Consider the following 25119-nt stretch of genomic DNA (forward strand, 5'->3'; position numbering starts at 1 on the left):
AAGCAATAGCTATGCTCAGAGAGAACCTTACCCTCAGTTTCTGACTCACATCCTCTATAACTGCACTGTCCAATAAGGTAGCCACTAGTCACATGTGGCTACTGACAATTAAAAAAAAATTAAAATTAAATTAAAAGTTAAGTCCCTCAGTTACATTACCACATTTCAAGGCCTAAACAGCCCTATGTGGCTAATGGCTATCATATTAGACAGCATGGAAAACATTTCCATCATGAGAGAAGAGTCTGTCAGATAGTCTATTTTGAAATTGAAGATTATAGAATAATGCTAAGACATCTTAAAAATGCCATAGGAAAAACTGAACCAAGGAAAAATATGTAAAAGTGAAGTGGTTCCTTGGTACTATAAAATGTTTATAGAAGAATGATAAAACTGGAGGAAGTGAGGCTTTAAAGTCACACAGAACTGAGTTCAAACTCCGATCTCATCCCTGGGTAAATTACTTCCCTGCACTTCAATTGAAAAAACTGATATAAAATGAGTATAACAACACTTTGTTAAAGCTATCTTAAAGTTGTTTTAAGAATTAAATAATATGAGAAGTACCTAATACAGTGTCTGGCACATGGTATAAATATTAGTTCCTTAGTTTAATTGCAACTAAGGGTAATTTTGGGCGTACTGGCCACCTGATATTAGCAACCAGAAACTTTTTATTTTACAGTTCACAATTTTTGTTAAGATAAATCTACCAACCACCATTTCCTTGAATTTTTAAGGATATAAATACAAACAAATCACCTTTTAAAACAAAATAGTACATAACCCACAGTTTTAGTAATAAAAGTGTTAATTCTTACCTTAGATGAAATGATTCGGTTATCTATAAATTTCTGAGGTGTGTAAAGGCCATACTGAGGAAACCTGTTGGCTATGTAAATAGTTCTTGTGTCACTTTGATGTGGTGGGTCAAAACCCTAAGGCCAAGCAAAAGAAAAATAATGGACAACAAGGTTAGTTGTTATGATTCTTTACTGCTGGTTCTATTTAACTGATCATATTACACATATTATTACTGGCCTTGACCTGCATATAGGCTCAATCTATTTAATTATCAGAAGAGTTAAGCCATATATTTTTTTCTTTCAAAGTAAACAGGTACATTTTCTTCAGATATAAACTAACTAGGTAATAACCTCTGGTAATGAAAAATAGTCCATACTGTCAGAAATGCTACCACAAGAAGACCTACAGAAGCACTTGAAGACAAGGCTTCTTTCCTTCCCTTTCATTCCTGGGGTTCCTTGCTTTTCTCTTAGGATAGATTCCTAGCCAGTGATATGGAAGTCCTGTGTAGCTAAGGCCTAGTCAGCACCTAAGGACATCTAAGGATATCTAAGGACAAAGGCTTACATTTTATTTTACACCCAGATCAACTCGGTTTCAAAGGGCTTTGTTCCCAGAGGACATAAAATGTATTGGATAGCCCAGATAAAATGTATTGGATAGCCCATTCCATACAAGCATTTCTTTGCGCTAGTTACATTATCAATCTACTTCCTGAAATATGGATATATGCTATAATTCTGGCCTCAAATTTAGAAGACCCTCAATTAAGGTACATTTAGGAATGATCTCTAGTGGAAAAGTTTGCCCCGGTGACAAGAATACTGATACTTTATTCCTACAGCATTGTACTCTTTTCCAGAGGGGCAAGTGAATCTTTAAGACTCTTTTGATAGATACCGGCACCCCTGTAAAATTTCCACTAAGCACAGACACAAATAGTGGAAATTCCCATATTACCTAGAGGGATGTTTTGTTTAGCACATCAGAATATTAGAAGTGCTATATATGGGTTTCAACTGCTGTTATTCATGGTTTTAAACAATTTATTTTGTGATCTTAGAAACAGCTAGTACAGAACTGTGCAAATTAAATATATTTGTATACTCCATTAAAAAATGAAGTTTTATTTTATTTGTTTATGCTACTTAAAGTGATGACCACATTTTGTTGATGTGCTATTATGTATCCGATTTCAAAATCAGTTTAAGGATAAAATGTGGCACACATGTTTATTTTCCTCATAAATTTTCTCTTAAACATTTCACAACTGTGCCCTGTCACAACTCATGGGAGAAAGAGGGCAGGTTCCAAAATCAGAGTCAGAACTCACTGCTCTATCTGGAATATCATCATCATTTAAAAGATATATACCATTTATTCAATCAATAACTATTTACTGAGTTTAAGCACTATATTAAGCCATGAAGGATTATGTGATTTGTTACATACTCGAGCATATCATAACATGCTCCAACTCAATAAATAAATCAATGAACAAACAGTTTGAATGCTACTGCTGTAGTCTATGGATGTGTTTTTCAAAGATGGTCCACAGAAGTTTGCCTGTAATGTTCATAAAATAACAAAAGGGACACACAGGTAACGGAAGCATTAGACTCCATGAAGCATATTTATTCTGTATCCACTCTGTAACCATGTTAACATAACACTAAGTCATACCCCATGCATGTAAACTTCTGAGACAAAGAAAAATAAAGTAAACTTGAGGGTTTGAAAGAGTATACAAATCTTTAAGAAGATGTCAAGACAACTGAGACTGAGAACCACTGATATAAAATTTTATTTTATTTTTTGCTAAATCCCACCAAGATTATTACTATGTACATCTAAAGTTAAGAAACAAAAAACAGGGACTTCCCTGGTAGTCCAGAGGTAAAGAATCCACCTTACAATCCAGGGGACATGGGTTCACTCCCTGGTCAGGGAACTAACATCCCTCATGTCGCAGGGAAGCTAAGCCCATGTGCCACAACTACTGAGCTTGCGTGCCTCAACTAGAGAGCCTGTGTGCCGCAAACTACAGAGCCCACGCGCGCTGGAACCCGCATGCCACAACTACAGAGCCCACATACCTTGGAGCCTGTGCGCCACAACCAGAGAAGAAAAAACCCTGCATGGCACAACTAAAGAGAAGCCCGCGCTGCAACGAAGAGCCCGTGCACCACAATGAAAGATCCAACGCAGCCAAAAATAAATAAAATAATAAATCTCTAAAAAAAAAGAAACAAAACAAATGCCCTCTCCCAAAATATACTGATGTTTACATTATAACCTCTCATTCATTACTAGAATTAATATACTATATACATAAATGCGTGCACTTTACAGGAAGCAAATGCTCATCATTCTCCATCCCTCTCTCCTGGATGAACCAGTGACCACATACTAAAGTTTTGGAACTCCTGAGATTTCTACAATTATTTCAAGGAGATATTTTGAGATGTTCCAAGAATAAAATCAGTTTTAAATTAAATTGAATTTTAAATTCAGCATCGCCATATTCCAAGAAATCATAATTTAAAATAAGATGACAATACCAAAAGGAGAATAATGATAGTATGTTTTTCCTTATTCCCAAAGATGCTATAACATCCACTTAAGTATTTTGAGTTGTTTTTCCAGTGATTAATTAAAATGACCTTATCCAATCATGTTATAATCAATGGCATGTATATACATGTGGCTGTGGGTATTTTTTTACACACACAAAATAGTTAAATTTTATATTTGTGACTGCGGTATAAGTACAGCTAAGCGTCTCTCATGGAAATTAAAGCTATAACTTCAATTCATTAGCATCAACTTCTTTGCCACAAATTCAAGTAGCCATGAACTAAAAAGAACAAAACTGTCCAAAAATGAGAAAAGTGACTTAGGGCAGGTCTGTGAATCTCTGAAATTGTATGCAAGTTTGCATATCTGTGCATTAAAAATTTTTTTTTAAAATTTTGGCCATGCCACACGGCTTGTGGGATCTCAGTTCCCTGACCAGGGACCGGACCTGGGTCACAGCAGTGAAAGGGCCAAATCCTAACCACTAGATCACCAGGGAACTCCCATACATGCATTTTGCTGATGACAGAATAGTTTTCCTCAGATTCTGATGACATAAAGAAAGTTAGAACCACTTATCTAAGGTCTTGCTTTTATAATCAGTTCCCCACCTCAATATTCCATATTTTAAAAATGACACAGAGGGGAATTCCCTGGCAGTCCAGTGGTTAGGACTCTGCGCTTTCACTGCCAAGGGCCTGGGTTCAATCCCTGGCTAGGGAACTAAGATCCCACAAGCCGTGTGGTGTGGCCAAAAAATAAAATAAAATTAAATTGGAAAAAAAAAAAAAAGGAACTTAAAAAAATGACACAGAGAATTGTTGCTTCAATAACACCTCTACTTTGTTTAACAGGAATCAAAACAAACAGAGTTTATCAAAATTAATTGTATAATTATACCATAAATGTGAAGTTCAAGTATAGTTTCATGCTATTTCTAACAAGCATTATCAGCAATTCTATGCTACTGTACAATCCGAACTCCCTAATCACTAGGCTACGGCTACACATCAGGGTTCAGAAACCTCTGGTATGTATTACACTTTCAGCCCAGACTACCCATTCACACCCTGAACCCCTGGATGGCTTGCTCCTTTCTTCTATGGTTTCATCTTGTCCTGGATAAAGGAACTGAGATACATTAACGCTATTCTAGCCACCCTGGTTTTATTTTTATTTTTTAACATTTATTTATTTGGCTGTACCAGGTCTTAGCTACAGCACACAAGGATCTTTAGTTGCGGCATGCGAACTCTTAGCTGCGGCATGTGGGATCTAGTTCTCTGACTGAGATTAAACCTGGACCCCCTGCATTGGGAGCACAGAGTCTTAGCCACTGGACCACCAGGGAAGTCCCCATCCTGATTTTATTTTAATGCCTGCTAAAAAGTACAGCTGACCCTTGAACAACTCCAGGGTTAGAGGAGTCGACCCTCCACACAGTCAAAAATCTGAGTATAACTTCAGAGTTGGCCCTCTGCATCCTCAGATTCAGCCCTATAGTACTGTTGTATTTACTACTGAGAAATCCACATATAGGGGGACCTGCACAGTTCAAACCCATGTTGTTCAAGGGTCAACTGTATAGGCTTTTGGAAGCACATAAATTTAAACTATTTAAAAATAACAACTCTCATTAACTCTAAAAAAGTATGAAATTAAAAACCTCTTTTCTGTCTGGATTTATGAGCATATGTAAAAACCACAGGTACTTTTAAAAAAAGTGGATCTGGGCTTCCCTGGTGGCGCAGTGGTTGGGAATCTGCTGGCCAATGCGGGGGACACGGGTTCGCCCTGGTCTGGGAGGATCTCACATGCCGCGGAGCAACTAGGCCCATGCAGGACAGCTGCTGGGCGTGTGCTCTGGAGCCCAGGAGCCACAACTACTGAAGCCCGCGTGCCTGGAGCTCATGCCCCGCAGCAAGAGAAGTCACCGCAATGAGAGGACTGCGCGCCATGGTGGGGAATTGGTCCCCCACTCACTGCAACTAGAGAAAGCCCAAGCGCAGGAACAAAGACCCAATGCAGCCAAAAATAAATAAATAAAAGAAATTTTTAAAAAAAAGTGGATGAGCATTTAAGGTGGAAAAAAATTCCCATGATGGCATTCAAGGAAAGAACTGAAAACACATGGGACTGATTTGAAAAAGACTCCTTTTGTAACAGTAAACTGATGAAACCTAGGGAAGCCAAACCAGAAAACAGCTTATAATTTTTAGATGTTGGTCTCTGGCACAAAGCAGTACTTAGAAATGACTCATAACATTTTGTATTTTCATACCAAATATATCAGCCTCTGTACTATTCTTAAAATCCCAAAGATTTTATGAAAAATACGAGCATTACAAATAAGAGCTAAGAAGAAACTAAAACTACAGTCCTATAATTAAATATTGCCACACTTCTTTAACATAACTAAGAAAACATTTTTAGAGTTCAGTGATTAAATTTGTACATTTAATCATTCCTATGTGATCTACTTCCTCCATAATAGAAAGAAAGAAGCTACAAACCAAAAACCATGAAAAACAACATAAAAAGAAGCATTCAAAACTGCAATGGCACTGTTATTAAAATAAATGAACAGAAGCTTTATTTCGGTCACACACTTTCTATGACACAAAGTGATTTTTGTTGGCTACGTGTTCCAATGTACACAGTACTTCTGGGGAAGAATGATTTCACGTATTTTACCAAATCTACAAACTTAATTGTGAATTACTGTTTCCTGGATATAGACTTTGAATAAAATACATCTATACGAAGGTATTATAAGAACAAGATAATTTTACACTGTTAAGAGACCAAAGCAAGGTGAGAGGGAATAACTTAAAATGTCCATGATCTAAACACAATTTAATTTTAACTTTTTGTATCATGTTACATAATTTTCATTTTAGGATTTAAGGTAGTTTGCCATCTATCAGACCAGTCTGGGCTTCCAAGAACTCTGGCTTACTGCAGAGGTGGGTAGGAACTGGCTTTCTAGTTACAGGGTTCAAAATTTAGAGTGATCTTTGACTCCAAACATCTTAAATCATCTGCAAATACTTTACTACAGGAAGTTCATCTCTTATAGGAAGCTCATCTCTTATATTACCTCCCAAACTTGATTTCCCACTCCAACATACACCTCTAGCAGCCCCTGTGGAAATAATATGGTGACCCCTCAAAAAAGTAAACACAGAATAACTGTATGATCCAACAATTCCACTTCTGTGTATAAACTCAAAAGAAATGAAAGCAGAGACTTGAACAGATATTTGTAAACCCATGTGCATGGCAGCATTATTCACAATAGCCAAAAGGTGGAAGCAACCCAAGTGTCCATTGACAGATGAATGGATAAACAAAATGCGGTGTGTACAATGGGATATTATTCAGCCTTAAAAAGGAAGGAGATTTTGACACATGCTATAACATGGATGAACACTAAAGACATTATGCTAAGTGAAATTAAGCCTGTGACAAAAGGACGAAATTTTAAATTTATTCCTCTTATATAAGGAGTAAGAGTTGACAAATTCGTACTTTGCCAGGCATTTATTCAAGGGGGGCTGGGGAGGGGAGAGGAACAGGGCATTAGTGTTTAATGGGTATAAAGTTTCAGTCTGGAAAGATCAAACAGTTCAGGAGACACATGGTGGTGATTGATGGCTGCATAACAGTGTGACTGTACTTAATGCCACTGAACTGTATATTTAGAAATGGTTAAAATGGCAAATTTTATGTTAAGTATATCTTACTAGAATTAAAAATATGTCAATTTCACCCATTTGGGACTTTACCATGGATTTTCTGGATTACGAGAATCCTATCTGGCCATAATTCAACTGTGACAGTAAATGTCTCTTATTTGCTAGACTGGTGATTTGAAATCACAGAGACATTTATGATAAAAATAAATGTGTGAGGTAGTCTTAGTTTAGATCAAATTTAAAATCACAGATTTCACTAAGGGAGAATTTAAGGTTTCTGTAACCAAGAACCCTAAATTGATTTTTTTGGTTTACCTAGCCAGTTGAACACCGGCTGGATAAGGAATGAAACTAGTAACTCTTCTACCTGTGGTATCCAGATTGGAGACAGAAGAGTAAAATGGAATTTCTAGTAAGGTTTCCCAAACATTTTTAAGCCTTCTCCCTCTCCACTCACAATCATAAACAACAACGGCAACGAAGATGGCTTCCTACGTCCTCCTCAGTATATCAGAAGCAATGGGGTTACAGTTCTGAGGCCAGAGACAAATATCCTTTACACAGAAAACACATCCCTTACAAAATATCTTCAAAGTGTAATATTTTAAAATATATATCAATCACAAAGACACACCCACAAAATTCTAAACAATAACATTAAAAAGTATATTGAAATCAACTATACTTCAATTAAAAATAAATAAAAATTTAAAAACTAATAAATTGGCGAAAAGTATATTGAAGACAAAGAATAGAGACAAAAATTGACACAAAAGTTAGAAAGAAGTAGGGTGGAAGGAAGATACACAATTGTCCTGTTAATTTTATATATAGGAAACTTGTTTTCAGGAATGCCTGAACCAACAAACTGGAACCAAATAAATAGCAGCAGCGGCAATAACAAAACCCAACAATCTTGTACCTACTACCAGTCTCACTTCCCACAACCTAGACATCCTACCTTTCATCCTGCCATAATTATAAACATTTTAAATGTTTCTCAAAATTGGTAACACTCTTGTTCTTATGTTGAATGAAATTGTATGCTGTTCCTGTTACCAGATAGCTACAATTGAATACCAAGCATTAATATTTAGCAAATCAACCAAAATAACACTATCACTGAAATACTATTTCTGAATGACCATATAGTTTGCTTTACAGGCTTTTCTACTCACCTATGTTTTCTGATCAGTTGCTTAATTGTGTTTCCCTATTCTCATTGAGAGAAATTATATGTAATGGTTCTCAATTAGAGCTAAGAGATTACACGCCTCAAAGTTAAAACTCCTTTTGGGGAATGAGCCTAAGGAAAGGAAGGAAGACTTCTAGAAACCATTTTCAGAAATGAGGTTGGGACTGATTTTCACAATGATTTGAGGGGTGGGGATGTCTAGTGGCATTTAGTAGGCGGGTGAATGGGTGGGGCAGAGATATTAGACATTCTTCAATGAACATCAGAGTCCTGACAACAAGGAAATGTCCTGTGAACCAGACAACTTTCAAATGCCCTGCCTGATATTCACATTCGTAAAAATCTCTTTAGAAAAATGCGAACCTCCTCTTTAAAAACAAACACAAAATGCTTTGCACGGATTTGTGAATTTTTCAGCAATGCAACTACCATGTAAAATGAAGGAAGATAACATTTTGTCAGAACTTCCCAGAGTGTTCACTGTTTCAGAAAACTGCATCACCAATGGAAATGTCACTTGTATATGAGTCACCAATACACTACACTTTCAGCAGTCTGCACTAGTAGCCATGAAGTCACACTGATTACAGCATTTTATTATTCACTACCTTTAGTGTAGTTACGATTGAGTACTTACATACTGAAACAGATATTATTTAATATAAATGTATTTAATTTTCCTTCATACTAGTTTCCTCCATAACTAGGGTTATAATGTTGATTTTTTTTTAAAAAATCAAGTTATATATGTAGCAGGTTATATATTTAAATTTTATTTCAAGATAAAAATGGAAAGAACATTTATGAAATATCTGTTAGAAATAGGGGGCACTGGGCCCAACAGGATTGAAAACTATGTACTTTTATGGCCAAAATCTAACCAATATTACAAGTACTATCTTGGGTTTATAATAGAATCCCCTCAAGTTAGAAGCTGCTGCTTATACCATGAGCAGAATATCAGTATTCAAACTAGGAAACTACAACAAATATTTCCAAGTACCTATTTAAACAGGCTTAGGTGTTACGGAGAAAAATTCTAAACAATAACAACATAAAAATATATTGAAGTCAGAGAATAGAGACAATGAGTGAATCCTATTTAGTTAAGAAAAGAACCAAAACAAAAGGTAGAAAAAAGTAAGGTGGAAGGAAGATACACAATTGTTTTACTAATTTTATATGCTGGGAACCTGAGAAACATGCTTCAGAAGAAAGTAAAACATGTCTATATAAGATTAAAAAAAAAAGAACTTAGCAAATCCTAAACTATTGCTATGAAAATTTGATAAATTTTAAGCATGGAAATGATTATTCAGCAACACTGGGTCAAACTGACATAATTCTGAAAATGTATTTTTAAAAAAACACAAAAGAATATGTTCGTATATTTTCAGTTCTTTTGGCAAACAATTCATTTATCCTGTATAATGACTATTAAAATTCTACTGCTGATCTGCAAATTCTTGCCCTTTGGTATTTTCCGGCATGTAATGAAAAAAATTTAACAACCAATCAAAGAGTATTTACTGAGTACTTAACTAGGTGCTTTTCAATGCACTAAGGACCACTGATGATATAAAGGAATACGTGACTTAGTCCTTGCCCACTTGGAGCTGATGAAACCTTAGTATTTTAGGCCCTACAATTTATTTCTTAGATATCACCTAATTTCCTATTTCCTCTCACATATTTAAGATCAAACTAGAATTATTTTCTGGTTTGAATATGGTACACCCAGCATGGATATCTACTAAGCAACTTTATGTAGAGTTTAGGAGAGGGTCGGACTTGAGATTGGAAGCCAGCAAGCATAATGATGGTGGTTAACGTCAAAGATATGTATGAGACTGCCTGTTAAGAGAATACAGAGGAAGAGAATAAGGGTAGGAGATGGAATTCTGAGGGCTATCATTTAAGATACATGTGGCAGAAAAGGAATAAGCAAAAAGGAAAAAAGATCATCAGAGCAGAAGAAAAACAAGAAGAGTAGTATGGCAGAAACCTGGGAAGAAGTTGCAAAAAGGAATTATTTCATATGCTGCAAAGGAAGATAAGAACTGAAAAAAAGACAACTGAATTTAACAATTCGTAAATCATCAGTGGCTTCTGCCAACACAGTTTGAGTACAGTTAAAAGGGCTACAGTGGATTAATGACTGGGGATGGAGAGGAGGGTGGGGAAGTGGGGATAGCGGTTAACAACTGAAAAGCTGGATCAAGCGAAACATTTTTAGTAAAAGCAAATCATAAGCTTATTTTTATGTTTGAAATGAAGAATCTGGTAAAGAGGAAGAAAAAGTTATGGGAAGGAAAAATCACTGAAGGATCAAGGAAAAAGAAGAGAAAACAATCAAGAGCCAAGGTATAAAGCATTAACTGTGGAAATGGACAGGATCTCTAATTCGAAATGGAATTTAAAAATTTGAACATGAAAAATGAAGAAAGCTGAAATCATATACTATTAAATTTTCTATTTTGGTAATTTTAAGAAATACCTTTATGATGAGTTGATACAGTCATCAACTGAGTAACTAAGTTCAGTTACTCAGTGTTTACAGACTTCCTATCTTCCTATGGCTTTTTGTCTACACTCACATCTAATGGAAACTGACTGCCGCCACAAATCAGATCACCAATTCTTCCCTATAAGATTCAATTAACTCTAAACTTCACATTCGCTTTTTTAAAAAATTACTAATAGATATTTCTTTTATAACAAAAAAACATAATTAGGAAACTTGGAGACACTAATTATTAATGGTCATCACACTGATTTCTGATAACCAAAGGCAACGGTTCACAGAGTTTTGGATTTCACAGAACAGTAAAAAAAATTTTAACTGGAAAACTAACATAAATTTGCCAACTTCTAATTCTTCTAAGCAAGAATATTAATAAAAAAGAAAGTAAGGAAAACAACCTAAGACTTAGTTCTTCTCATAAGTCTGAGAAACTATCACAGCCCAGTGGAGCCTAAGAACACATGAAGACTAAATGTAACGTGTTATCCCAGATGAGATTTTTTTTTTTGCAATATGCGGGCCTCTCACTGTTGTGGCCTCTCCCGTTGTGGAGCACAGGCTCCGGACGCGCAAGCTCAGCGGCCATGGCTCACGAGCCCAGCCGCTCCGTGGCATGTGGGATCTTCCCGGACCGGGGCACGAACCCGTGTCCCCTGCCTCGGCAGGCGGACTCTCAACCACTGCGCCACCAGGGAAGCCCCATCCCAGATGAGATTTTGAACCAGAAAAAGAATACTAGTGAAAACCACAATGAGATATTACCTCACACCCGTTAGAATGGCTATTATCAAAAAGACAAGAAATAACAAGTGTTGGTGAGGATGTAAACTGGTACAACCACTATGGAAAACAGTACAGAGGTTCCTCAAAAAATTAAAAATAGAACTACCATATGATCCAGTAATTCCACTTCTGGGTATTTATCTGAAGAAAATGAAAAACACTAATCTGAAAGATATATGCACTCCATGTTCACTGTGGCATTATTTACAATAGCCAAGGTACGGGAAAAAACTGAATGTCTATCAACAAATGAGTGGATAAAGAAAATGTGGTGTGTGTGTATATATATATATATAAAATTATAAAATATTATTCATCCATCAAAAAGAATGAAATCTTGCCATCTGCTGCAGCATGGATGGGCTTTGAGGGCGTTATGCTAAGTGAAATAAGTCAGAAAGAGAAAAGACAAATACTGTATGATCTCACTTATATGTGGAATCTAAAAAAAACTCCAAGCTCATAGATACAGAAATAATGGAGAACAGACTGGTGCCAGAGGTGGGGTTGGGGAGTGGGTGAACTGGGTGAAGGGAGTCAAAAGGTACAAACTTCTAGTTATAAAATAAATAAGTTATAGGATATAATGTACAGCCTGGTAATTATAGTTAATAATACTGTATTGTATATGTGAAAATTGCTAAGAGTATAGATCTTAAAAAGTTCTCATCACAGGGAAACAAATTCTGTAACACTGGGTGGTGATGGATATTAACAAGACTTACTGTGGTGATCATTTTGCAATATATACAAATATGAAATAAAGTACAGGGTTTAATAATAATGTATTAATATTGGTTTATTAGTGTAACAAATGTAGCACAGTAATATGTTAACAATAAGAGAAAGTGGGTGAGAAGAATGTATAGGAATTCTCTATTATTTTTGCAAACTTTCTGAAAATCTAAAACTATTTTAAAATAAAAAGTTAATTTTTTAAAAGTTAAAATGACAGTCCTCAAAAACAAGGACATATATAAGTTTAAGCAAAGACAAAGACACACACACACACACACACACACACAGAGACGTGTGTGTTACACTGACCTTGCTTTTTTCATTTTGCCATAGACCACTGAAAACTTTATCTCCATCTACAGGAAACATCATTTATTAGGGAACTCATGGTCTAAGAGACTATATAAAGATTGATAAAAGCATCTCTGATTATTTAAGAATTTTGACTTTTCCTGTCTCATAATAAATTCCTAAGTTTCTTTCTTTTTTTAAAATTCTGCAAATATACGATGGAAAAAAGGTTGATCAACACTCACAGGTAAGCACTGCATCAATTCCCTTTAATGTTGCATAGGAGTTGGACACACAAAGTCTGAAGGTCTGCACATCTAAGTTAGACGCCAGTTCCTCCACAGTATTTAAATTTCAATAGGAGGGACTTCCCTGGAGGCGCAGTGATTGAGAGTCTGCCTGCCAATGCAAGGGACAGGGGTTCCAGCCCTGGTCCGGGAAGATACCACATGCAGCAGAGCAGCTAAGCCCGTGCACCACAACTACTGAGCCTGAGCTCTAGAGCCCGCGAGCCACAAAGACTGAGCCTGTGAGCCACAACTACTGAAGTCCATGCTCCTAGAGCCTGTGCTCTGCAACGAGAGGCCACCTCAATGAGAAGCCTGCACACCTCAACGAAGAGTGTCCCCCGCTCGCCGCAACTAGAGAAAGCCTGTGTGCAGCAACAAAGACCCAACACAGCCAAAAATAAATAATAAAATAAATTAAAAGAAACTTTCAATAGGAAAAGACAAGGTTAAGAACTACTTCCTTGCCTTTCAGTAGTAAAAAAAAAAAAAAAAAAAAAAAAAAAAAATCAAGCCCATCCTCACATCTTTGTTAGTTTTCTGAACTAATATATTAAAGAGCATAGTGGAGAAGTGAGGTAAGGAAGGATATCTATATTCGTTTTGTAGTTCATGAAATGCAGTAGTGAAGAAACAATTTCCTAGGTAAAATGTGATTAAGACTTGAACTGACTTATATACTACTCAAGCTTTATCTATCAATTGCACTCATTGCAAAAGACTCTTCAAAGCAAAATCTTAAAAGACCAATATGTAACACAAGTATTTACTGAGGAACATGTGCTTGATACTATGCTAGGCACTGCACCAATTTAAGTAAAAATATTCGACCATTATGAAATATCAAGCCACTTACTATTTCATTTATTAAATTACCCTATTGTTAAATTACCCTACAATTTATGATTTGTATGATTTTAAAAATCATTACAAATACTGTGAACATTGACTACGTGCTAGGTAATATGCTTGGTACTGTGGAAATACCAAAATGAGAAGTAAGGGCCTGAATAAAACTTCATTAAAAAAAAAAGCCTTTTAATAAGCACAAAAAGTGAAACAAATATCAAGTAAAATGAGTAAAATTTTGACTGAAATAGCAGTAAGTCATTAGATGACTCACTTTTTTTCTATAGAAAATTATCAAGTACATTCTTCTGAATAGAGTTAAATAACGATTTTTAAATATAAAAAATAAAGTATGGCATAATTTCATTACAGATGTAATAAAAGTTATTAATAAAAATGGACAACTAGGAACTGCCCTGGTGGCTCAGTGGTTGAGAATCTGCCCACCAATGCAGGGGACACGGGTTCGAGCCCTGGTCCAAGAGCAGCTAAACCCGTGCACCACAACTACTGAGCCTGCGCTCTAGAGCCCGCGAGCCACAACTACTCAGCCCGCACACCACAACTACTGAAGCCTGTGTGCCCTAATGTCCGCGTGCCACAACTACTGAAGCCTGCACGCCTAGAGCCTGTGCTCCGCAATGAGAGAAGCCACCACAATGAGAAGCCCGCGCACCACAACAAAGAGTAGCCCCTGCTCGCTGCAACTAGAGAAAGCCCCTGCTTTAAATTAAAAAATTAAAAAAAAAATTAAATTAAAAAAAAAGACAACTATCTTAACTCTTCAGCATTTCCAATTTCTATTTCAACATCACAAACTTCTCAAACTTCAAAATAGTTTGTGGTTCCTAAAGTTTAAGATGAAAAAAGAAATTTAAAACGGAAAATCTTTCAAAAAATTTGCCATGCTGTTCAAAATCAATTTAAATGTATTGCATTTGATATTAGATAACATATTCAGGAGGAGATATATATTAAGGTACAAGCAAGGCCTAGCTTCTTCTGGTACCTAAAATATTATGTCAACTTGAAAATGGCCATAGCTGACTAACTACAGGAACCCTTGATCACTTCTCTCCTTTTCCTCTACAAACCTGTCACCCCCATCTCCAGAGTACCACTGCTGCCTAAATTTCTTTCCCTAACTCATTCTTCTTGCCTCACTCTTGGATAGATTTAAAATGGCAGGATTAGGAAAGAGATATATAGGGAAAACTGCTGCTACTGCTAATTCTCTTCCACACTGCTAAATTCTCTGGAAAAACTCTCTGGGTTAAGTCCTGCCTCTGGCACTAATTAGTTACTGACCTTGGAAAAGTACATACTTTGAACTCCTCCTTTTACTTCACAAAAGCAAAGACAGACAAAAAATGTTTTTTTCTTTAATTAAGACGACTTAGCTAGGCTTAAAGCAAGATAATCATTTCGGTAATCAGGGGCTGAGCCTTTGGGACTCTGGGTCTGGAAATAGGCAGCCTGAAGTTCAATCCCCTTTTGTACCAGGGTCCTAGAGTCAGGTCAACTGAAAGGAGGGTGAAAAAAGCTGTGTACTTTTAAACATGTTTAAAACCTCCAAAGAGGTAACAGAATAATATATTTTTTTAAAAAAAGAACAAAATATTACAAGACAAATCGGCCAATATGCATCAAGAACAGACAGAAACGCAAGAGGTCCAATAATAAATTCTGGAAAAAAAAGTCATTTAAATTAAAAATTCAGAAGACAAGGATGAACTCTAGATTAGATATGGAAAGAACTGATGACTAGAAGCTAGAACTAAGGAATTCACACTGAAAGCAGCACAGAGAAAATAGATGAGAAATATGAACAAGAAGTTAAGAGCCAGAGCACAGATTCATATCAAGCAAGAGTTTGAGAATGAGAAAATTAAAGCCTGAGAAGCAATATTTAAAGGGAAAAAAAGACTAAATTTTTCTGAACTGTAGAAATGACAGCTTTCAGATTTAAAATACACACAAGTGTAGAGCAGGAAAAACAAAAATCATATGAAACAACATGATGAATACAGCAGAGTAAAAACTGCAAAATATCGAGGACAAAGAGACAATCTTAAAAACAACATTTAAGAGAGTATCAGCAAAGTAATGACAATTAGATTAAAAGCATATTTTACACCAGCAATAAATGTCCAAAAGCAACAGAATAAGTAGTATCTTCAGTATGTTGAGTGAAAGTAACTGTTAATCTAGAATTCTGAATCTACTTAAATTAGTATTCAATAATAATTATGAAATAGACATTTTAAGACATAAAAACTAAGAAAGTTTACCACACATGAAGTCCTGCTTAAAAATAACTAAAGGATGTATATTTCAGCAAGAATAAAAGTAAATAGAGGGAAGAGATGGTATTCAAGAAATAATGGTGAGTTAAAAAAAATCACTGTAATCAATCAAAATGAGTTACAGTTAAAAAGTTAAGAGAGGGCTTCCCTGGTGGCGCAGTGGTTGAGAGTCCACCTGCCGATGCAGGGGACACGGGTTCGTGCCCCGGTCCAGGAAGATCCCACATGCCGCGGAGCGGCTGGGCCCATGAGCCATGGCCGCTGAGCCTGCGCGTCCGGAGCCTGTGCTCCACAACGGGAGAGGCCACAACAGTGAGAAGCCCGCGTACCGCAAAAAAAAAAAAAGTTACGAGAACGTTTTGAGTTTAAAAAGAAGTAGAACTACAACACACATTATGGAAGAAAATATTTGCAAATCACATACCTGATAAGGGTCTTGTATCCAGAACACATAAAGAACTCTTACAATTCAAAAAAAAAAAAAAGACAACTTAAATACGGGCAAAAAGATCTGAGTAAGCATTTCACCAAAAAACAAACAAACAAACCCATAAAATACAAACAAAAAAACTGGTTAACAGGGACATGAAAAGATGTTTGAAGTCATCAGGGAAATATAAATCACAACCATGAGTTACCATTTATACTCACAACCATGACTGCAATCAGAAAGGCAAAAACAAGTGTTGGCACGGATATGAAGACACTGGAACCCTCATAAATTGCTGGTGGAAATGTAAAACGGTGCAGTTACTTTGGAAAACAGTTTGGCAATTCCTCAAAAAAGAGAGGTACCATATGACCCAGTAATTTCCACTCCTTAGGCATTTACCCAAGAGAAATGAAAATATACATCCACAAACTGCACATGAATGGTCAAAGAATCATTATTTCTGATAGCCAAAAGGTGGAAACAAACTAAATGTCCATTAATTGATGAATGAATACACAAAATGTGGTACATCTATACAATGGAATATTTGATATTAAGAAGAAATGAAGTACTGATATATGCAACAACACAAATGAACCTTGAAAACATTATACTAGGTGAAAAGAAGACTGTGACAAAATACCGCATAGTGTATGATGCCATTTACCTGAAATGTCTAGAGGAGGCAAGTCTACAGACACAGAAAGTAGATTAGTGATTGATTACGGCTGGGGGCTAGCGGCTTGGGGGAATGGAGAATGAGAGTTAGTGGGCAGGGAGTCTCCTTCAGGGCGTATGAAAATGTCCAAACATCACAGTGTGGAGGTGGCTGCACAACTCTACGCAGTACGGTATGTGAGTTATATCTCAAGAAAGCTGGTAAAAGAAAAAAATAGAGCTAAACTATTATGTAACAGTAATGTGGAAGGTGAGAGGGAATACTGAGGTCAACATCTTCTAAATCCCTATATTATTTGTAGGTGGATAGAGATGCTCAATATATAGGCACAGCTAGGGAAAAAAAAGGATAAAAATACAATCCATAGCTTCTACATGATCAAAGGGAAAAAGTATGAATAGAAACTTAACGAATTCAATGCAAAGCAAATCAAAATCCTAGAAAGATTTCCACAGAATTAGACAAACTGATTATAAAAAATAGCATATGGAAGAGTAAAGATCCCAAGCAATTCTGGGGGAAAAAAAGGAATTGGGGGTTCTGTCTGGCCAGATATCAAGACTTCTCATAAAACACTATAACTAAGATAGTGCCTTACTGGTGCACCAACAGATCAATACATGAACGAAACACAATAGAGAACCTAGAAACAGAACACAAAACAAAGAGAATGATGGTATATGACAGAGAAGGCAAACAACACTGGCTAGTGGGGAAAAGATGGCTCATTCAATGAACGGCACTGAGACAAATAACTTCTTATGTGGGAGAAAACAAATTCCCTACTTTATTCCATACACAAAAATAAATTCCAGGTATATTAAAGACCTAAATGTTGTAAAACTAAATTTTTAGACAACTTGAAGAAAACACTAGAAAAACAGCTTTATGACCCTGGTGTAGAAAAGGAATTCCTAAACAAGCAATAAAAAGTAGAAATCATTCACCTAATAAATTTACCTACAAATCAATTTACAACATCAAAAAAGACACCATCAACAAAGTTAAATACAAGGGGCAGGCTAAAAGAAGATATTTACAACATATACAACAAAGAATTGGCATCCAGACTACAGAAGAAACTAATAAGGGAAAGACACACCACCCAAGAGGAAAATGGGTAATCAGTGGAGGCTAACACAACGTTGTAAAGCAATCATACTCCAATAAAATAAAAAGAAAAGTGGGTAATCTATTCATATGAGTGAAACACAGGACACCTGAATCTCACTAGCAATCAGCAAAATGCAAATTAGGGCAAAATGCTATACCTCTCACACTCATCAGATTGGTAAGTTTTTCAAGTCTGACAGTACAAAGTGTTGACCAAGATGTAGGAAAAGGGGAACTCTCATGTTTTAGAAAATAATCTGGCAATATCTAGTAACAGTCATAACGTGCACACCCCATGACCCAGCAATTCCACTTCTAGGTATTCCAATTTAAAAAAAACACACATAAACAAAAATGATCACCGCAACTTTTTTTTTAATAGGAAAAAAACTGACATCAATTCAAATATCCATTAGTCCTCGAAGACTGGCTAGGGCTGGGGTTGCTGCATTTTGGTAGTTCCAGAGCCTAGCAATATGCTATCACAGGTATATGTTCAGAAAATCTTTGGGTGAATGAATAAATAAATGAGAAAGAAATAGTGTTACCTATAAGTAGATGCAGAGTTGAGAAACAGCTTTTATTACATGGAGAACTAAAACAAAATAGACAAAAATCCTTGCTTTCATGATATAAATGAGACAAATAAGTAGAGTACAGAGCATGTTAAATAGTGATAAGTGCTAAGAGAAATTAAAAAAGCAGTGAAGGGGATAGGGAAGTATGGGGGTGGGGATTTACAATTTTATACTGAATGGCCAGAAAAGGCCTCACTGATACGGTAACATCTGAATAAAGATTTGAAGGGAGTGAAGGAGCCAGCAGATACGTAGGGGAAGAACATTGCAGGCAGAGGTAACGGCCAAGGCAAAAATCCTAAGACTGAAGTACGCCCGGCACTTCTGATGAATAGCAAGATCTGTGTGGATAAAGAAAAGTGAGTGCAGAATGATGGGAGGACTTCCCTGGTGGTGCAGTGGTTAAGAATCCGCCTGCCAACAGAGGGAACACAAGTTCAATCTCTGGTCCGGGGAAGATCCATCCCACATGCCAAGGAGCCAACTAAGCCTATGTGCGCGCCACAACTACTGAGCCCGCACGGCACAACTACTGAAGCCCTCATGCCTAGAGCCCGTGCTCTGTAACAAGAAGCTGCCGCAATGAGAAGCCCATGTGCAGCAACGAAGACCCAACGCAGCCAAAAATAAATAAATAAATATATAAAAATTAAAAAAAAAAAAGAATGACGAGAGATGAGAAGTGGTTTGGGGAGCGGGGTGGATACAGATCTAGCAGAGACTTTGGCTTTTACTCTGAGCAAGAAGGCAAGTCCTCAGGAAGGTTTTAAACACAGGAATTACATGACCTAACCTGTGTTTTAATAAGATCACTCTGGCTGCTATGTTGAAAACAGACTGCAGGGATAGAAGGGATATTTAATGATGATAGTGGCAATCACAAGGTTCTTTGGGGTATCTGGACAAGGTCCCTACTTCAGTGCTGTTAGGATAATTGGGATTCCACTAATGCTTGACCTCTCTAACCAAATGAAAAATTGGGTATCTGAGAATATAAGTCTGAACATAGAGATAAAATAAGCAAATACTCTAAGCTCTCGGATCTTAAACATTTTTGAGGTTAAAATTTACTTGTTCACACCAAAAAAATACCACCGTAGGCCTGTGCTTCCCTGACCTACTCCTCCTCATTCATTCCTTGAGAGAAAGGCAAAGAACACAGGTACTTCCAAATTGATGCTGAAATAAATCTGATACTCATTCACTTAGTCAACCAACATTTGGTGGGCGAGTACCTACAATATGGGCCAGCTGCTGTCTTGAGTGCAAGGGCTATAAAGATGAACAAAATATGGCCCATCCTAAGATATTTACAGTCTAGTGTGTGAGCTACCTAGACTTACATAATGTGCCATAAAGAAACACAAGCTCACTTTTAATGTTATACAGCAGCACTAACAGAAATATAACATGAGCCACAAATACAAGCCACATATGTGATTTAAAAATTTCTAGTAACCATTTTTAAAAAGGTAAAAAGAAACAAGCAAAATTAATTGCAATATTTGACTTTACTGAATAAATCCAGAATATTATTTCAACATGTAACAATATAAAAATTGAGATTTTTACATTCTTTTTTATACCATTTTTTAAATCCTAGGTGTATTTTATACTTAAGCATATTTCAACTTGAACTAGCCACATTTCAAGGGTCTTGAACAGCATAATTATGCAGAATAGACCTATTTTTTAGAAAACTGAAAAGAATTTGACACAGGTACAGGGCAAAGTAAATTAGTAGAGGGAGGCTTGAACATGTTCACAGCTTAAAGAAAAAGAGTAAACATACTATAGAAAATTGATATGGAGTGCGGAGAGCAGGATGAAAGAGCACGAGTGAACTGGTTAGTTTGGAAAAGAGGACCGTCGCACCTTCCTCTGTGACAAGTGGAAAGGTTAGAATTAAGATATAAACAAGTCTGGTGAATGCGAATGGGTTGAGAGTTTAGGTTAAGAGCTTCCCATTTTTCTCAGTGAATCAGAAGACAATCTTACTAGCCTCCTTCCACCACTGCGGCTACAAACCTGAAGGGACTACATTTATGGAACAATTTAATAAACTGTATCCTAGTATGACAACATTAAGTTGTGTTTTTAAAAATTATAGTAATTTTCTAGCTTTCTTATGGACTGGTCAATCTTTGAATTTTGTCACTTGATCTCTAAACACAGAAGCAATACTATGGATTCATTCTTTATTTTCTCACCTATTCATTTATTCAGCAAACATGTACCCAGTGTCTACTCATGTCAAGTACTGTGTGAGACAATGAGCATACAGAGATGAATAAGGCCCTCAGTGACCTACATTTGTGTCCCCAGTATTTAGCTTATTATGTCTGCACACAGTAAGTGCTTTAAAAACACAGCACTACATTGCCCTGTAAAGAAATATTACATGTCAACTAAAATATGAACTGACAAAGACTTTCATTTGTCTAAAGTAGCGCTGTACAATGATTTTCTGTGCTAATAAATATGTCCTACTCTGAACTGTCCAATATAGTAGCTAATAGCCACATGAATTTTTAATTAATTAGAATTTTAATAGCCAAGGTGGTTAATGGCTACCACAAAAATCTAAATATGAGAATACAGTGAGTAGCTAATGGCATTTCCACTATTATAATCTTGGTGCTGTCATCTCTAATGAGTTAACACACATGTGATGCTAGAATAATACCAACTGTACCAGAAAGACATAAGAAAATTTTCTTAGTGTAAAATAACTTTAGCATTATGAGCCCAAAAAGAAAGAACAAAAGAGAAAGAAAAAATAAAGGATAGTCCAATCTTTTCAGTCTACTTCCCCAAAGGAAAACATCAACTTTCTGACAACCTCCTAATTTTTCTCATTGTGTCAAGAAGTGAAAATAGTCTGCAGAGATAAGGAGTCAAACTTTTTTAAATTAGAGGAGAATTAATAGAACATATGAGTTGTTTCAGTACAAAATGACAATGAACTTTTTTTTTGGCAAGACAATTTAACTTGTTGAAAATCGGGATGCATATAATGAATTAAGTGTTTTTATAGCTCAAAAAAACCTGTCTTTGTGATCTGCTTATTAATTTCTCCAAATCTGTCCTAGTTATCTGAATTTTCTTACGTGAACCAACCTATTGCTAAAAGACTCAATTCATTGAGCAACTGGAAGTATAATTTAAACTAGACTTTGAATTGAATAATTCTTGGTGTAGTAACCAGAATGGCTGTTTATGACTGGGATAGTAAAATACACTTTCATTACTCTGTGAATCCACTATCCTTAATGTATAATTTAAGTGACTGTACAAAGGTAATCAGAGAAACAAAGTCCTACATGGGCACAGGTCTGATTACATACTTCCGTACTTCCATACTGATAACTTAAAAGTAAAACCAGTGAAGTGAGCAACCAATGTCAGAGAGAGCATTTTTTGTGTACAGCGAACTTGTTCAACTTGTTAACCACCCTGTAAGGCAGCTGTCTTGTAAATTAACCACACAACTCCCTGCCCTTCCTTTTAGTTGCATTCAGCTGAAACCATTTAAAATAAACATCACCAGACTGCCTATCTTGAAGATGAGAATGGTTATACAATCAGGATTTTATTCAGGTTAACAAAAATACCTAACACTGAGAAGTGGTGTCTTAAATCTACTAGAAAAAACTTTAAGAGAACCACTAGCACACAAAAACACCATCAGGTAAACAAGACTTCTATACATGAAGATGGGCAAATCAAAGGCATGAGATCAGACCTGAAATAATCAACTTCTAAAGTTACCGAGCTGCCACTTACTGCAACGAAGCCAAAGTATTACAACAATCTGGTATTATGATGACATCATTAGCTTGGTTTCCTAATAAGGCATATATCTGGGCTATATGAATGCCCAATTACCTAAAAATAGAGAGCTAACATTTGTCTGAGGCAGTGGCAGGCAGTTCTAGTTTTATTTATAAGATTTTTTTTTTTTTTTTGAGAATGATGCCCACTGCCAAATGAATTAACAGAAGGCTAGCTCTGAAACAGCATACTTCTTAGTCATAACAACAACAAAAAAATGTTCTTCCAGAGCAGGGAAAAAGAGGTATCAATGTTTTGGTCCCACAAAATCTTTACAGTTCCACAAAAACGATTTTTGCTTCACGGCCTTTTGAATTCGTAAGTGAAAACACCGAAGTTGTAACAGCATTTAATTACTAATGCGATTTAGAAATTAAGCCGCAAACAGTAACAGACCTCATCATGGAGGTAAGGTTAGGCTTCTTCAGCCAGGAGCAATTTCAGTCCTAACTGTCACGTTGCCTTAGTGGTGTATTTTGCGGGCTGCAGCTGCCAGCAGGCAAGAAAGTTTTCTCTGTGAATTAATTCTGAGAAAGGTGGCGCTTTTTATATGCCTTAAATCACCCTTTTCTAAGATCCTTTTTTTTCTCCAGGTGTTCCAGTAAAACTGAAAAGTTAACCATTGATTCCAAACCGGTCTCGTTCAAACTGCCTCGGGAGAGCGGAAAGAAAGGGAGGTTCGCGTTCGAAAAGTTTCACTTTGGGTTAGGGCGAGGACAAGGTAAGAAGGAAAAGTCCGCCATAACTACCGTACTTACCTTCGAAACTAGACGGGGTGTTGGAATATTCTTTCTTTCCCTCACCCAGGCCTTGGGTAAAATTTCTTTCGTTGAGAGCGGTTAGACTAGGTAAGTGACCCTCCTCCTTGATAACGCAACCGCGAAAACAGCGAGGAGAGGGAGCTGGAGACAAGTCCTCACCCTCCCCTTCGCTCAAACGAGTCCCAAATTGTTAAGAGGCAGGAAACACAAGCCTCTTTTCTCTCCCCAAGACCTACTCTCTTTCCGTGCCCTCGCCCGAGTTCCTCAGGAGGGACGCCGACCCCGCTCCGGACTCGCTTCTGATCGCAGCCGCCCAGGTGCGCCGAGGAGGAGGGAGTAACCGAGAAGCGCGGGCAGGAAGCGGCCACCGACCTCGGCGGCCCGGGCTCGGCGGCGAGACGCGTGCCGGAGCTGCTCGGGGCTCTGCCGGCTCCCGGGCCCTAGCCCGCCTCCGCTGCGGCCTAGCCCGGAGCCCGCGCCCCGGCCTCGCGGCTCCGCGCCGCCGGCCCTTCCTCACCACCTGGGCCCGAGAGACCGCGCAGGAGCAAGCGTCCGGGAGGTGAGGGGCAGAGGCACCTACCAGCTGCTGCCGGACCCAGCGCCACATGCCCCCGCCGTTGCCGTCCCGGTCCCGCGGGACGCGGGGGCCGAGGGGCTGCAGGTGGAGGCCGAAGAGCCAGAGGGGGAAGCAGGAGAGCCCCTCCGGCTGAAGTTCCGCTCGCCGTCGCGCTCGCCTCACTCCCCGCGCCGGGGCCCCATCTCGCCGCGCCGGCCCCGAGGTCCTACAGGCGCGGTCCCGGCGCCGCCCCCGCCCGGCGCAGCTGAGTCCGCTGCCGCGCCGCAGCCACCTTCATTATTGACCGTTGTCACCCGCAGTACCGCCACAACCCCACCCCCGGCCCCACCCGGGCCAGCCCCCGGCGCCCCGGCCCGCCTCCGGACGTGACGAAATTGGCTGCGCGGACCGAGGGCCCAGGCTCAGCCGCGTGGGTGGAGTAGGCGGCGAGCGTGGAAGGGGGCCGGGCTTCCGAACGCGGCGTCTGGGCTCTGCCCCTCCCCTCATATCTGGGGTAGGATTTAGTCGCGTGGGTGTGTCTGTCTACCGAGTCTGCAGCTCCTGGCCGACTCCTCTATTCCTACCTCCTGTTGCGGGTCTGCTTCTGGTTCTCTGCCTTCTTTGGTTCCCCCAGCAGCCCGACACGCATACGCAAGATCAGGAGTGTAGTGATTGAAAGTTAATTCCCGGAGGTCTCCAGTTTCGGTTCAGTGAAATTGCCAAAGCCTTTGTCTCAACACTTAACGCAGCTCTCTTTAGCAAGGGACTGAGCTGGGGCTAGGGAAATCTTGATCACTTCAGTAATTTTGAAAGGGGATGCAACTCCCCTGGGCCTGGTCCGGTGCGGACTAGCGTTTCCGGGAGAATAGAAAGATACGCTGTCTTGCAGTGCTAAATTGAACAGGTTGGGGGAAAAATACTTTCTGTGGGAAGGTAGTTGTTTACTGTTAACTGCCGAACTCCTGCAATCAAAAACACCTCATCAGTAACAAGACGTAGATAAGAGAAGGGTGTGGAAAAATAGAGGTAAGAAGGAATATAAAAACAACTGGAATAAAACTTCGACTTGGAAGGCTGAAATGAAGTGCCGGGTCTCGGTTTATTCAAAAG

At 38.0% G+C, this 25119-nt stretch overlaps 1 protein-coding gene across 7 annotated transcripts in view; it reads right to left on the minus strand.

Moving 5' to 3' along the window:
* Positions 1 to 24321, minus strand: part of ATP11B (ATPase phospholipid transporting 11B (putative)) — a 132746-nt gene extending 108425 nt beyond the window's left edge. For 6 of the 7 annotated variants that reach the window (XM_060011062.1, XM_060011063.1, XM_060011065.1 and 3 more), the window contains exons 1-2: positions 24034 to 24321; positions 822 to 938 (exon numbers count right to left, since the gene is read on the minus strand). In XM_060011062.1, coding sequence (XP_059867045.1) covers positions 822 to 938; positions 24034 to 24060 — 144 coding nt within the window. In that variant the 5' untranslated portion in view covers positions 24061 to 24321. The remainder of the gene's footprint in view (positions 1 to 821; positions 939 to 24033) is intronic. The other variant, XM_060011066.1, reaches the window with a different exon arrangement.
* Between the last annotated feature and the right edge of the window lie 798 nt (positions 24322 to 25119).

The sequence above is a fragment of the Delphinus delphis genome, chromosome 4, assembly GCF_949987515.2.
Source record: "Delphinus delphis chromosome 4, mDelDel1.2, whole genome shotgun sequence".
Classification (NCBI taxonomy): Eukaryota; Metazoa; Chordata; class Mammalia; order Artiodactyla; family Delphinidae; genus Delphinus; species Delphinus delphis.